This window comes from Bufo bufo, chromosome 1 (assembly GCF_905171765.1).
Source record: "Bufo bufo chromosome 1, aBufBuf1.1, whole genome shotgun sequence".
Taxonomy (NCBI): Eukaryota; Metazoa; Chordata; class Amphibia; order Anura; family Bufonidae; genus Bufo; species Bufo bufo.
Genome location: NC_053389.1, coordinates 35,209,830 through 35,225,382, shown reverse-complemented (window position 1 = coordinate 35,225,382; position 15,553 = coordinate 35,209,830). Strand labels below are relative to the sequence as shown.

Sequence of the window (15,553 nt, the reverse complement as noted above, 5' to 3'; positions counted from 1 at the left end):
AAAAGAAAAACAAAAATTCTTAGTATATATAGAGTAAAATCCAAAGAACACATACAATGTGAGGGGTTATAAAGAAACTGGTATATAAGGGTATAACAGTCCAACAGTCCAACAAGATGAAAGGTATGAGAGGGACTACTGAGGTACCAGCTACAATAGGGTCTGGCCACCACAAAGGTCCTATTGAAAGTTATCAAATTGACAATAATGCTATAGCCCCTCCCCCCACCATCAATAATAATTTGGAAGTATCTGTCTTTTAATGAGCAGACAAATGAGATACAACTACTGAATACTTTCATTGCCCACCAAGGACCAGACGTTGACTGTACCACTGCCTGTAAGGATGCAAACATTTTACTAGAAATTTTGAGCGACTATGGTTTTTTACGGGAAGGCTTATATTTCTCTTACAGCAGATGGCAATGACCTAAGGGACATCACTATATGTTCCTACAATGTAGTGAGGTTCACAAATCTGTGATTTTGTAGGCTCCACCTTTTGAGGACAATCTACTTGGTGACACTGCTGTATTACTTGCTGGTCCTAGCTAGTACTGAGGAAGATTCATCAGCTTCAGAAACATAGAGATGTAAGGGTTTAGGTGTATGTAGCTGATTGGTATCATATAGTTCAGCAGATAAATTGATCTTGAGATTGTGCTGAGACTTCCTGCTCTGAAAGGGAGAGAAAGAGCTGGTAGAGTCTGAAATCTAAACTGTTCATTATCTACAGAGACCCGAGTGACAATGAAATACTAGTAAAATGAAAAGTAAAAACGGATGCTTTTACTTGGGGATGTAATTTGTAGTAAGAAACCATAGTATACAAACATATCATATGTGCAACTCACTTAGGGATATCAGCAGCAATGTGATTGTTCGTGTCATGTTTAACTGGGAGGTCTAACTTTTTTCCTGTAAATAATGAATTGAATTGATTAGAGTGATCAAATATTATCAGAGGTCTGCAAATATACTTATAGGATTCACACTTTGTCTGTTCTTGAACCAAGTTGCTTCCCCACTCCCAACACACACACCATGATGGCACATTTGAGTAAATCAGTTGGATAATTTCAAAGTATGACAACTTCATTTCAGATTGAAGTCACATCCACAATCTACTGATGGATGTGGGTGCAGCTTCTCTAATCTCTGGTGATCTGTAGGGGAAGCACAATGTGGCCGCTCAGTTTCCCTGCAGTGGCCACTTCAGGAGAAATGTGGCATTACATGTCAGCAATACAAGTGAATATGCAACTAGAGATGGCCTTGCAGTTCGCCCGGCGGTCGTTTCGCGGCAAACTTTGCTCCTTCGCTATTCACCGAACATGCGAACATATGGCGATATTCTTTTGCACTGCGCCTAACTTTGACCCATGACACATCCATCAGGTGGGACAGGACAGCCAATTGAGACGTTTTAGCACATGGACACACCCTCACCCTATAACAGAACCCGATCTGGCAGCCACTTTACATTCTGTGATTTAACAGTGTAGGGAGAGGTTGCTTTGAGGAGCTGGGACAGACTGTTAGGGACACCAAACGCTAGCTAATAGGGCCACAAAAGTCCTATTAAGGACTGGTATAGGTGTGCTATCTATAGGTGTGATATACTGAGGGGTGTGATATACTTATAATACACTTTCTAACATAGAAAGTATATTATAGTGCATTTTTATTGTGCAGCAGTTGTGTGCGGTTCTGCTACGATACCGCAGCTATATAGAGGTACAAACACTATTGGAATAACTAATTGCAACTGGTGTGATATACCTCTTGCCCCCAAAAAAACTGATTGAGGGGTGTGATATAACTATAATATAATTTATAACATAGAAAGTATATTATAGTGCATTTGCATTGTCTCAGCAGTTGCGTGGGGTTCTGCTGCGATACCGCAGGTATATAGAGGGACAAGCGTTATTGGAACAACTATTTGCAATGAGTGTGAAATACCTGTTAACCCAAAAAAAAAAAAAATAGATTGAGAGGTGCGATATTTCTGCTTCCACAAAATACTGATTAAGGTTTTGATATACCTACTTCCACAAAATACAGATTGAGTGGTGCGATATACTTGCTTCCACCAAATATTGATTCAGGTGTTCTATATACCTGTTTCCACAAAATAATGATTGAGGGGTGCGATATACCTGCTTCTGCAAAATATTTATTAAGGGGTTCTATATACCTGCTTCCACAAAATACTGATTGAGGGGTGCAATATACCTGCTTCCACCGAATATTGATTGAGGCCTGTGATACACCGGCTTCCACAAAATACTGATTAAGGGGTGAGATATACCTACTTCCAACAAATATTGATTCAGGGGTTCTATACACCTGTCTCCACAAAGTAATGACTGAGAGGTGCGATATACCTGCTTCTACAAAATACTGATTAAAGGGCTCTGTATATCTGCTACTACAAAATAATGAATGAGGGGTGCAATGTACCTGCTTCCACCAAATATTGATTGAGGCCTGTGATATACTGGCTTCCACAAAATACTGATTATGGGGTTCTATATACCTGCTTCCACAAAATACTGATTGAGGTATGAGATATACCTGCTTCCACCAAATATTGATTCAGTTGTTCTATATACCTGTTTCCACAAAATAATGATTGAGTGGTGCGATATACCTGATTCTACATAATACTGATTGAGGGGTTCTATATACCTGCTTCCACAATATACTGATTGAGAGGTGCAATATACCTGCTTCAAAAAAAATATTGATTGAGGGGTGCGATATATCTGCTTCCACAAAGTACTAATTAAGGGGTTTGATATACCTGCTTCCAAAAAAAAGAGATTGAGGGGTGTGATATACCTGCTTCCACAAAATACTGATTAAGGTGTTTGATATGTCTGCTTCCACAAAATACTGATTGAGTGGTGCGATATACCTGCTTCCACCAAATATTGATTCAGGTGTTCTAGATACCTGTTTCCACAAAATACTGATTGGGGGTGGGATATACCTGCTTCTACAAATACTGATTAGGGGTTCTATATAACTGCTTCCACAAAATACTGAATGAGGGGTGCGATATACCTGCTTCCACCAAATATTGATTCGGGGGTTCTATAAACCTGTCTCCACAAAGTAATGACTGAGAGGTGCGATGTATCTGCTTCTACAAATTACTGATTAAAGGGTTCTATATACCTGCTTCCACAAAATACTGATTGAAGGGTGCGAATTTTCGCAAAAAATACACATATAGATTGTAATTTAGCTAATATAGTGCTATAATCCTTTTTTTTTTCTCTAATTTTTTTTGCCTCTTCTGAACTTTAGTTTTGGAAAATATGTACACTATTAAAAAAATTACTATAGCAGTATATTAGCTAAATTACAATCTATATGTGTATTTTACGAATATTCTTAATATTGCTCTAACTCCGTCTTTTAGAATATTCGTAATATTCTAAAAGACAAAGTTAGAGCAATATTAAGAATATTCGTAAAATACACATATAGATTGTAATTTAGCAAATATACTGTTAAAGTAATTTTTTTAATAGTGTACATATTTTCCAAAACTGAAGTTCAGAAGAGGCAAAAAAAATTAGACAAAAAAAAAAAGGATTATAGCACTATATTAGCTAAATTACAATCTATGTGTACTTTTAGGATATTCGTAATATTGCTCTAACTCCGTCTTTTAGAATATTACGAATATTCTAAAAGACGAAGTTAGAGCAATATTAAGAATATTCTAAAATACGAAGTTAGAGCAATAATATTCGACTTTGGCATACTGCTCCCCGACAAGCGTCCCCGTCACCATGGGAACGCCTGTGGGTTAGAATATACCATCGGATCTGAGGTTTTACGATCTCAGGGAAAACTCAAATCCGATGGTATTTTCTACCCCACAGGCGTTCCCATGGTGACGGGGACGCTTGTCGGGGTGTTTGTTGTATGCTGAAGTTGATTAAATAACGATTTTGTCATGCGCTCGGGCACACATATTAACCATTACGATTTTTCTGTTGTAATATTCGTGAACTCGAATATTATAACCGAGATTATTGGTTTCGATTAGAATAGGACGAATATTCTAAAATTGAATATACAGCAATATATTATTTATTTCGAATATTCCGGTCCATCTGAAAACGTGATTCTTTCCAGCTTCAATTCAGTTGCTTGTGGGCCAATGGCTCATTGACCCACAAGCAAGAAGCAGGGAGGAATCATATATTTTCAGATAAAAAATATAAAATAAAAAAATACGAATATTCGATTTTGCGAATATATGGAACTATATTCTAAATATTCGCGAAATCTCGAAATTGCGATATTCGAGATAAAAATTGAAATTCGAATATTCGCGCTCAACACTACTATATACCTGTTTCCACAAAATTTTGATTGAGGGGTGCGATATACCTGCTTCTACAAAATACAGATTAATGGGTTCTATATACCTGCTTCCACAAAATATTGATTGAGGGGTGCGATATACCTGCTTCCACAAAATACTGATTTAGGGGTGCAATATACCTGCTTCCACAAAATACTGATTAAGGGGTGCAATATCCCAGCTTCCACAAAATACACATTGAGGGATGCTGTGGCGAAACCAACCTCGCCACTGGGTTTCGGGGGGGCCTGGCTACCAGCCTCTTGCCTCAGGATTATGGCCCATACTAACTTTAAAGGAGAAGACAGACCGGCCGCACAGCTTAAATCTGTCTTTGGAATTGTATATTATGTTATGTGAGGGTACCCAGATAGCTAATTTTATTGTATTCGTGTAGTCTGAGTGCCATTCACCTAATAATATGCACTCAGACTTGAGCTATCTGGGGATATGTTAAATGTCTGTGTTTACTGTAAGGGTTGTGACATTGCATGTTTAAATGGTGATTTCTGTCCTGTTGTCCCCACATGTGTATTGGCGATTTCCCTTTGTCTTGAGAGATAATTGAATTACTCCTCGGGTGTCTCCAGGGCAGAGAGGAGGAAATCATGATGCATTGTGGGGATGTATTGTGTCTGTGTATCCTGAATTGCTGCATATCTGTCCTGTGTCACAGTCTTCCTTCTGGTCCCCTAGGGGCGTGTCCACCAGATGGGGACCTGCATAAATATGGGCGGGTAGCCCTCAATAAAGAGTGCCTGTTTTATCCTTCATCATGTTGAGGCTGGTGTTTGGGTAACTGATCAACACTGGGGGATTGCTATACGCTGAAGATTTGCTATACTCCCCTGGCTTTATTACTATCTCTTGTAAGAGCTGTTCCTGCTCTCTGGATGTAGGAGAGGTTCACCCACTGGAGCCTGGAGCCTTGTCGTAGGTCCAGGGTGGGTAGGAGACGGTGAGACCTCAACCAAGCTTCGGCGGTTCGTGGGGTCTGCAGTGCGTACGGTGTAAAGTGGAGTGCTTGGAGTCCTCGGAAAGCACTAGGAGCATCTATCAACGGAGGTACCCGGTCGGGGTGTCAGGAGATCCGTTACAGGTGCGATATACCTTCTTCCACAAAATACTGATTAAGGGGTTTGATTATACCTGCTTCCACAAAATACAGATTGAGAGGTGCGATATACCTGCTTCCACAAAATATTGATTAAGGGGTTTGATATGACTACTTCCACAATATACTGATTAAGTGGTGCAATATACCTGCTGTCATCAAATATTGATTCAGGTGTTCTATATACCTGTTTTGTCAAAATATTGATTGAGGGGTGGGATATACCTGCTTCTACAAAATACTGATTAAGGGGTTCTATATACCGGCTTCCACAAAATACTGATTGAGGGGTGCGATATCCCTGCTTCCGCAAAATACTGATTGAGTGGTTTGAGGTACCTGCTTTCACAAAATACTGATTGAGGGGTGCGATATCTCTGCTTCCACCAAATATTGATTTAGGTATTCTATATACCTTTTTCCACAAAATACTGATTGGTGGGTGCAATATACCTGCTTCTACAAAATACTGATTAAGGTGTTCTATATACCTGCTTCCACAAAATACTGATTGAGGGGTGTGATATACCTTCTTCAACCATATACTGATTGAGTCTTGCGATATACCTGCTTCCACAAATACTGCTCTTCTCTAGGGACTTTGGCATAGGGTCATTTTGAAAATGACAGGCAGAGGATGAGGCAGGTGCAACAGGCCAGAGCCAAAGTGGGAAGTTGGAGAAGGTGCGTGTGATTATGTCAATGGACGCACCAGGGTTGGTTTAGTGGCTCACTCAGCCTTCCGCTTCTGCACCCTCCTTATCCTCTGTATCTGCACCCTCCTCACTATCTGCTGTGTGCACCCCCAAAGACACCACCACCACCACCATAGCCTCTCCACTCGAGTCAGAGGAATTATTTTCACATCCATTCCCAGACCTTACCGATGCGCAGCCATTAATGGCATCGGATGAGTTAGAGGAGGTAGCAACGGCCGCCATCCAGCGGTGTGACGACAGTACCCAGAGCAGCCCAAGAAGGGTGGTCCCCACTGTTGCTGCCTACTCCGAGATATCTAATGTCAGTGTTGGTAAATTTGACAATGAAGATGTGTCAATGGATGTCACATAGGTGCTCACAAGAGAGGAAAAGGTGGGGAGTTCAGAGGGAGAGACGGAGCAGAAGATAGGGAGGAGAAGGAGGAGAAGCAGGCAGAACTCGCAGTGCACAGGATGCAAAAAGCAGACTGCAAATGTATCTGTAGCGAGCCATCCACCATGCACGGTTACATCTTGCGCTCCCATGACGCCGGCACATGGCTCCGCAGAGTGGGCTTTTTTTAACGTGTCATCTGCTGACAATAGTGTTGCCATCTGCAGCCTGTGCTGTAAACGCATAAGTTGCGATAAACCCAACACTCACCTTTGGACGACTGCCTTAAGAAGGTACCTGGCAACGCCGTCAGAACCCACAAAGCCCCACTCCCGGCGCTCCACATCCTGCCTCTTCTCCTATCTCCTTCCATTTGTCCTCCACTCCACCTTCCACCGTGCCATCGTCGCGTTCATCTGGCAGAAGGCAGGCTTCCGTTGCCCAAATGTTGGAGCGTAAAAAGTTGATGACGCCAGATAACCCTCTTGCCCAACGGCTGACCCGCTGGGTTGTCCGAACTGCTAGCCCGCCAACTACTGCCATATATACTGGTGGACTCGGAGGCCTTTAGAAAATTACTGCAATGGAAAGTCCCCGAAAGGAAATATTTCTCACAGAAGGTCATCTCAGAGCTACATGGCTACGTTCAGCGGCAAGTGAATATATCTCTCGCACACAGTGTCAGTGCCAAGATACATCTGACCACAGACACATGTTCTAGCATACACAGGCAGGGAAGGTACATAACTTTTACTGCCCACTGGGTGAACCTTCTGACGGCCGTCAAGCATGTAACCCGTGGCACCCGTGTGGATTTGGTGTTCCCGCCATGTAATGCATTAAGGCCTGCCTCTTCTTCTCCTCCTCCTACTCCATCCTCCGTCTCCTCCTCGGCTGACTCCTGCTTTTCAACTGCTACTGCCTCTACCGCTGCCCCCCATAAGCTCCCCAGAACCTATTTGACGTGCCAAGTGAGACGCTGCCATGCTGTGCTGCAGCTGTTGTGCCTGGAAGCCAAGAGCCACACTGATCCTGCACTGCTTTCAGCTCTGCGGTCACAGGCCGATCAGTGGCTAACCCCGCTCAATTTAAAAGTTGGTAAATTGGTGTGCGACAACGGTGCCTGTAACGGAACGCCTAGCACCCCGACCGGGTACCTCCGTCGATATATGCTCCTAGTGCTTCCAGAGGACTCCAAGCACTCCACTTGACACCGTACGCACTGCAGACCCCACGAACCGCCGCAGCTTGGTTGGGGTCTCACCGTCCTCCACCCACGCTGGACCCAAGACTGGGCTTCAGCTTCCAGTGGGTAAACCTCTCCTACATCCAGAGAGCAGGAACCATGAACAAGCTCTTACAAGAGCTTATACTCAGGGGAGTATTGTGATATAGCAATCCCAAAGAGTGTAGTTATCGCATTCCCTAAACATGAGCCAAAACTTCATGAAGGTATAAAAGCAACCACTTTATTCTAACACACAAGCATTTTATACACATCTTCCAACAAGGCCACCACCCACAGGGTTTTGTAAAAACAGCCAATCACATGCATTTACAGTATTCAAACCTCCCCAGCAATTGTACACAAAATCCCCTTCCCTCTGTCTGTAACGCAATAAACAAAATACAATGAGCATTGTCTGAAACGCAATTAACTAACACAATGAGCATTGTCTGAGACGCAATCCACAAAATACAATTACCAAATGTAATGGACTAACTTGAACCCTGGTCTAATTCGTGGGGGTGAGAGTTCAAGTTAGTCCAAGTCCTTTGTGAACAAATGAGGCCTGGCTGATGAGAGGGCCCATAATCCTGGGGCAAGAGGCTAGTAGCCAGGCTCCTCCAAAACCCAGTGGCGAGGTTGGTTTCGCCACACATCTCCCCCTCCTAGGGAAGACTAACCAGATACCTGACCTCACGGTCAGTACCTGAGTTAGTCTGGCAGTCCACCCACAACCCAATACTGGACCTGTTGAATTTTTGGGCCTGGCTCTGTTCTGTATGTCCCCAGCTATTGAGTGGGCATCTGCTACTCCTTGCTTCCTTGTGGTTCTCTACCTTAGATCTGTAGGTACTTGGTGGGCAGAGGCCGACTGCGCTCTGGACAGATGCCAGCTCTTCCGCTGGGGTAGCCAGTGGGGAGACAGCCTGTGGACACAAGGATAGGGGAGGGCAGAGGCCAACTGCGCTCTGCCCAGATGCCAGCTCTTCCACTGGGGTAGCCTGTGGGAAGTCCGGCTCTGGAGAAGAGGATAGGGGAGGGCAGAGGTCGACTGCACTCTGCCAAGATGCCAGCTCTTCCGCTGGGGTAGCCTGTGGGAAGTCCGGCTCTGGAGAAGAGGATAGGGGAGGGCAGAGGCCGACTGCGCTCTTCCCAGATGCCAGCTCTTCCGCTGGGATGGGGTCAGGGAATCCTGCCCCCAGGACCTTGTTGCGGATCAGCTGTGGAGAAAAGGGATCGTTTACCTCCTCCTCCTGGCATTCCTGCAGGGTTGGTGGGGGATCCGTACCGGCCGTCAAGCATCCCGGTAGGCCTGGTGCAGAGACTGCGGTCCCATCTGCACCTGCCGACTGGGGTTCCTCCCAGTACCAGTCTATGAAGTCCCCTACCTCCACAGTTGGTGAGGAGGTAGGGGATACCTCAGCTTGCCAGGGGTAGGGCTGCAGGTCTGGGCCTGGTATCCAACTGTCTTGTATCTTGCGCTGGGCTTGAATGGAGCAAAACAACTGCTGATAATCTTGCTCCAGCTCCCACTCCCTTTGGACCAGAAAGGTCAGATCTGCCCTCACCCCACTAGTTGTAGGCCAATTGTGCAAGTCCCACCTGTAGTCAGTAATGTCCCAAAATCTAGACTCTTCTGTGCTCCCAAAGTCAATGTCTTCAAAAGACTCCCACAATAAACCAGGGCAATTATATTCCTCACCTTCGGGCTTGGCGTACTCCTCCATCCATGGAGACTGTCGTACTGTGTCCCACCATAGTGCTTGGTAAGCGTCATCCAGCCAGGTCTCCTGCCATACCAGTGTCTCAAGCTCTGACACCCACTCCATCAATGGTTGCTCTCCCAGTAGAGGTAATCACAGCGCCAATCGCATTCGCAATCTCTGCTCCTCACTGGGAAGACTCTCACCCCTCCGACGCTGCACGTCCTCCAGGGCCTGGTGCCTTTCTGCTTGGCATCCCTGTAATCCGGGTGATCTTCCTCATGGAATGCTGTGCAGGAACCAACGGCATCCATATTGCTGTAGTCAGGGACGCTGTACGGATACTAGCGTTGCCCTCAATGTACTCCACGAACGGTGTCTCCGAGCTGCTCCTCCTCACACTAGGACGCTATCCCACTGCTTGCCACCAATGTAACGGAACGCCTATCACCCCGACCTGGTACCTCCGTCGATATATGCTCCTTGTGCTTCCAGAGGACTTCAAGCACTCCACTTGACACCGTACGCACTGCAGACCCCACGAACCACCGCAGCTTGGTTGGGGTCTCAACGTCCTCCACCCACGCTGGACCCAAGACTGGGCTTCAGCTTCCAGTGGGTGAACCTCTCCTACATCCAGAGAGCAGGAACCATGAACAAGCTCTTACAAGAGCTTATACTCAGGGGAGTATTGTGATATAGCAATCTCCAAGAGTGTAGTTATTGCATTCCCCAAACATGAGCCAAAACTTCATGAAGGTATAAAAGCAACCACTTTATTCTAACACACAAGCATTTTATACACATCTTCCAACAAGGCCACCACCCACAGGGTTTTGTAAAAACAGCCAATCACATGCATTTACAGTATTCAAACCTCCCCAGCAATTGTACACAAAATCCCCTTCCCTCTGTCTGTAACGCAATAAACAAAATACAATGAGCATTGTCTGAGATGCAATTAACTAACACAATGAGCATTGTCCGAGACGCAATCCACAAAATACAATTACCAAACGTAGTGGACTAACTTGAACCCTGGTCTAATTCGTGGGGGTGAGAGTTCAAGTTAGTCCAAGTCCTTTGTGAACAAATGAGGCCTGGCTGATGAGAGGGCCCATAATCCTGGGGCAAGAGGCTAGTAGCCAGGCCCCTCCAAAACCCAGTGGCGAGGTTGGTTTCGCCACAGTGCCAATCTGCTAAGCCCGTTAAAAAAGGGCAAAATGACACACGTGCCATGCATGGCACACATCCTGAACTTAGTCTACCAGCGATTCATTGCCAAATACCTCGAAGTCCAGGACGTTTTGCGGCAGGCCAGGAAAATCTCTGGCCATTTTGGAAGATCTTACACGGCCACGGCTCGCCTTGCTGACGTTCAGCAGCGACACCACCTGCCCATCAGACGTCTGATTTGTGACAGCACGACGCCCTGGAACTCCACCTTGTATATGCTTGATAGGCTGCTCCAGCAGCAACGTGCCGTTAACGACTACCTGTACCAACTCTGCGGCAGGACAGGTTCTGTGGAGCTTGGTTTCTTTTCTCCGCGTCAGTGGCTGCTCATGAGCGACACATGCAGACTTCTGCAGCCATTTGAAGAGACCACCAAGCTGATCAGTCGCAGCAAGAGAAACCCCTGGACTACTGGGTGTGCAGGCTTGACCTGTGGCCAGAGCTTGCACAATTTGCCATAGAACTCTTGGCTTGCTCCTCGTCAAGTGTCCTGTCCGAATGGACGTTTAGCGCAGCAGGGGGGATCGTGACCGACAAGCACACTCGCCTAGCTCACGACAGTGTGGACTAACTCACATTTCTAAAAATGAATGAGGCATTGATCTCAGAGGAATTAAACACCTGTGACGACCACATGCAATTGAATTTACTCATGTCAAACCACACATATCCGCCACCACCCAGAACAAAGAATGGTCCTTGTTTTATGAATATACAGCGTCATAAAAGGCCTTTTCTGTTAGGTGAATGCCTAATTTTGGGGACCTGTACTCCACTGGACTACAATAAAATTGTTATTCAGTGACCGCCTAATGTACAGTTGTGTTCAAAATAATAGCAGTCAGACATCACTAACCTGATCAATCACTGTTTTTGGTAAAAAATTATATTTCTACATGGCAAATAATTTACTAGCAGGTGTAGTAGAGTAATAGAAATCCAACAGACCAAACAGTCATGACATGCATGCTGCTGATTCTGTGTAATTGAATCACTAATTGAAAGGGGCATGTTCAAAATAATAGCAGTGTGGAGTTCAATGAGTGAGGTCATTCATTCTTTGAAAAACAGGTGGCAACTATTGCCCTTATTTAAAGAGGACCTTTCACTAGAATAAGACATCTAAACTAACTATACAGACATGTAGAGCGGCGCCCAGGGATCTCCCTGCACTTACTATTATCCCTGGGCGCCGCTCTGTTCACCCGGTATAGGCTCCGGTATCTTCATAGTTAGGCTCTACCCAGGGGAACCTGCCGGCGTCTCATTCTCCCATGCTGTAGCGCTGGCCAATCGCAGCGCTCAGCTCATAGCCTGAGAGAAAAAAAAGCCTCTCAGGCTATGAGCTGAGCGCTGCGATTGGCCAGCGCTACAGCATGGGAGAATGAGACGCCGGCAGGATCCCATGGGTGGAGCCTAACTATGAAGATACCGGAGGCTATACCGGGCGAACGGAGTGGCGCCCAGGTATAACAGTAAGTGCAGGGAGATCCCTGGGCGCTGCTCTACATGTCTGTATAGTTAGTTTAGATGTTTTATTCTAGTGAAAGGTCCTCTTTAAGGCAGAAAATGTTGTACATGCTGGTTACAGTGCATTTCTCTCTGAAATTCTGAGGAAAATGGGTCGTTCCAGACATTGTTCAGAAGAAAAGCGCACCTTGAATAAAAAGTTGATTGATGAGGGGAAAACATATAAAGAAGTGCAGAAAATGATAGGCTGCTCAGCTAAAATGATCGCAAATGCTTAAAAATGGCAACCAAAACCTGAAAGACGTGGAAGAAAGCAAAAAACTACCATTCGAATGGATAGAAGAATATCCAGAATGGCAAGGACTCAGCCAACAATCAGCTCCAGGAAGATCAAAGAAGGTCTAAAGTTACCTGTGAGTACTGCTACAATTAGAAGACGCCTATATGAAGCCAAGCTATCTGCAAGAAGCCCCCGCAAAGTCCCACTGTTTAAAAAAAAAAAATGTGCTGAAGAGGTTACAATTTGTCAAAGAGCACATTGACTGCCTAAAGAGACATTTTGTGGACTGATGAAAGTAAGATTGTTCTTTTTGGGTCTAGTGGCTGGAGACAGTTTGTCAGACGCTGAATTCAAGCCACAGTGCACTGTGAAGACAGTGAAGCATGGTGGCACAAGCATCATGATATGGGGATGTTTCTCATACTAAGGTGTTGGGCCTATTTATCGCATACCAGGGAACATGGATCAGTTTGAATACATCAGAATACTTGAAGAGGTCATGCTACCTTATGCTGAAGAGGAAATGCCCATGAAATGGGTGTTCAATCCCCGGATCTTAATCCAATAGAAAACTTGTGGGGTGACATAAAAAATGCAGTTTCTGGGGCAAAACCAAGAAATAGAGAAGAACTGTGGAATGTAGTCCAATCATCCTGGGCTGGAATACCTGCTCACAGGGGCCAGAAGTTGGTTGACTCCGAGCAACACAGATGTACAGCAGTTCTCAGAAACAGGGGTTATACAACCAAATATTAGTTAAGTGATTCAAAGGAAAGCCAAATATTCAAACATTTTTCAGTTTATACGGATGCAGTAGAGTTAACACTCCTGTTTTCTGAGTTGTGTGTATAGTGAATGTTTGAGTTTGTAAAGAAGAATATAAACACTGCTATTTTTTTGAACAGTCTAATATTCACTTTTCTACAATTTTTTTTAGAGGAACAACACAAATTTTAGATATTTTTCTTCAAGTTCATGTGTCCAGCTTTTATTTACAATAAAATTCCCTCATAAAATAACAATTCCACAGAATGGAAAGTAACAGAAAATTACATTAAAAAAATTAGTATATACTATATATCGCTTGATGGTATACAGTATGTTGCAACCAATTGTGGTCTCAGTCCCTCTTCAGGTTCCTATTGCGGAGCTCACGCAATTTGCTGGAACCTGTATTTGTGTGCAGCGGTATTTATAAAAGTAACATAGTCCTCCAGTTCTCCACAGTATGTTTGTATTAGAACATAGTGATCTTATTGCTACTTTATATTGCACTTTCCATACGTTTTGTATTTTGTTATGAATTTTTGTTCGATGCAATTTACAACAGTTTCGCTTACCAGCGTTCAGGAGTCTTTGTGCAATATGACCGATAATGGTCTAAACATACGTGGCTTCCTCTTATGTACTTTTTTCTCTGAAAATGCTGTGTTCCCCCGTCCATTGTTGGGCTCGTGGCGGGCTCTTGTTTCAGCGCATGCGGGCTGTGGATCCCGTGACGCCAACTCCGCTGTATCGCACATGCTTTCCTTGATGGAGGATTTTCGCTTTACCGCTTGCGTTATATTGCTTTTCCAAACGCGTTTCAAAACCTTCAAGGTTTCTTCTTCAGTGGACAAAAGATTTTATATAAAATGAGGGACAGGATGCCGTTTTTATTGGGTTATCAGCGCAGTCTTTTGAAAAACCCAGACCAGACTTTGTTAGGTCTGTATAATTACTGAAGACATGGACCGGACCACTATCACTTTTAGGGCTTGTTCACACGACCGTGCCGTTTTTTGCGGATGCCGCCCGTGTGCCTTCCGCAATTTTTGGAACGGAACAGAAGGTCCATTATAAAAATGCCTATTCTTGTCCGCAAAACGGACAAGAATAGGACAAGACTTAGGACAAGATAATTTTTGCGGGGCCATGGAATGGAGCAATGGATGCGGACAGCACACATCGTTTGCGGACCCATTGAAATGAATGGTTCCGTATACGCAAAAAACGTTTGTGTGAATGAGCCCTTAGTCTCTTATTCACATGTTGCGACATATTCAATTTCTTATAATACCCTTCATGTGACTGATAGATCGTCACATATACTATACGATGTGTAGGGAGCAGTGTGTTATGTTATATTCTTATAACCCATGAATAAAAATAAACATGTAAAATAAAAATAAAAAATAATCATAAAATGTAAAAAGTGCAAAAATACATAATATAAAATACAGAAATATAAGATACATTTTTGCATAGATGTTTTGAGGTCGATGGGAGGATGCAGGTCATGTCGATGCGCTGGAAAACAGTCTGGCATCGACATGTCGTGTAAATCTACCGTTCACAGAAAACCCAAAATTTCCAATTCCGAATCGAGTCCCAAAGGAGCCCATAGTCCAAATTCATAGATCATTCTAGATTCATATCTTGACATTTTCGAGATGAAGTCTCCACCCCTCCAATCTTTCTTCACTGATTGGATTGCTGGCATGGCGTATTTTAAAATGATACTAAAGGGTATGTTTCTCATATCCTTTTTTGATATTGTTAAACCCTAGTTTTAAACGTTCTTCCTTTACGGCCTATGTACTGTTTAGCACACGGGCCTTCCAGGACGTATATAACTGCTTAACCCCTTAAGGACCCTGCCTTTTTTCACTTTAAGGACCAGGCCATTTTTTGCAAATCTGACATGTGTCACTTTATGTGGTAATAACTTTAAAACGCTTTTACTTATCCAGGCCATTCTGAGATTATTTTCTCGTCACATATTGTACTTCATGATAGTGGTAAAATTTGTATTTATTAAAAAATTTACCCAAAATTTGGAAAAAGTTGAACATTTCCAAATTTCAATTTCTCTAGTTTTATAATAGATAGTAATACCTTCAAAAATAGTTATTACTTTACATTCCCCTATGACTACTTCATGTTTGGATCATTTTGTGAATGCCATTTTATTTTTTGGGGATGTTAGAAGGCTTGGAAGTTTAGAAGCAAATCTTGAAATTTATATTCATAATAGAAATAGGCTTACATAATAGAAATC

General features: G+C 43.7%; 1 protein-coding gene across 2 annotated transcripts in view; it reads right to left on the bottom strand.

The window, feature by feature from the left end:
• LOC120993249 (cysteine-rich venom protein 6-like) overlaps positions 1–15,553 on the bottom strand; it is a 36,488-nt gene that overhangs the window by 16,772 nt on the left and 4,163 nt on the right. For both annotated transcript variants that reach the window (XM_040421801.1, XM_040421807.1), the window contains exon 2: positions 855–918. In XM_040421801.1, coding sequence (XP_040277735.1) covers positions 855–891 — 37 coding nt within the window. In that variant the 5' untranslated portion in view covers positions 892–918. The remainder of the gene's footprint in view (positions 1–854; positions 919–15,553) is intronic.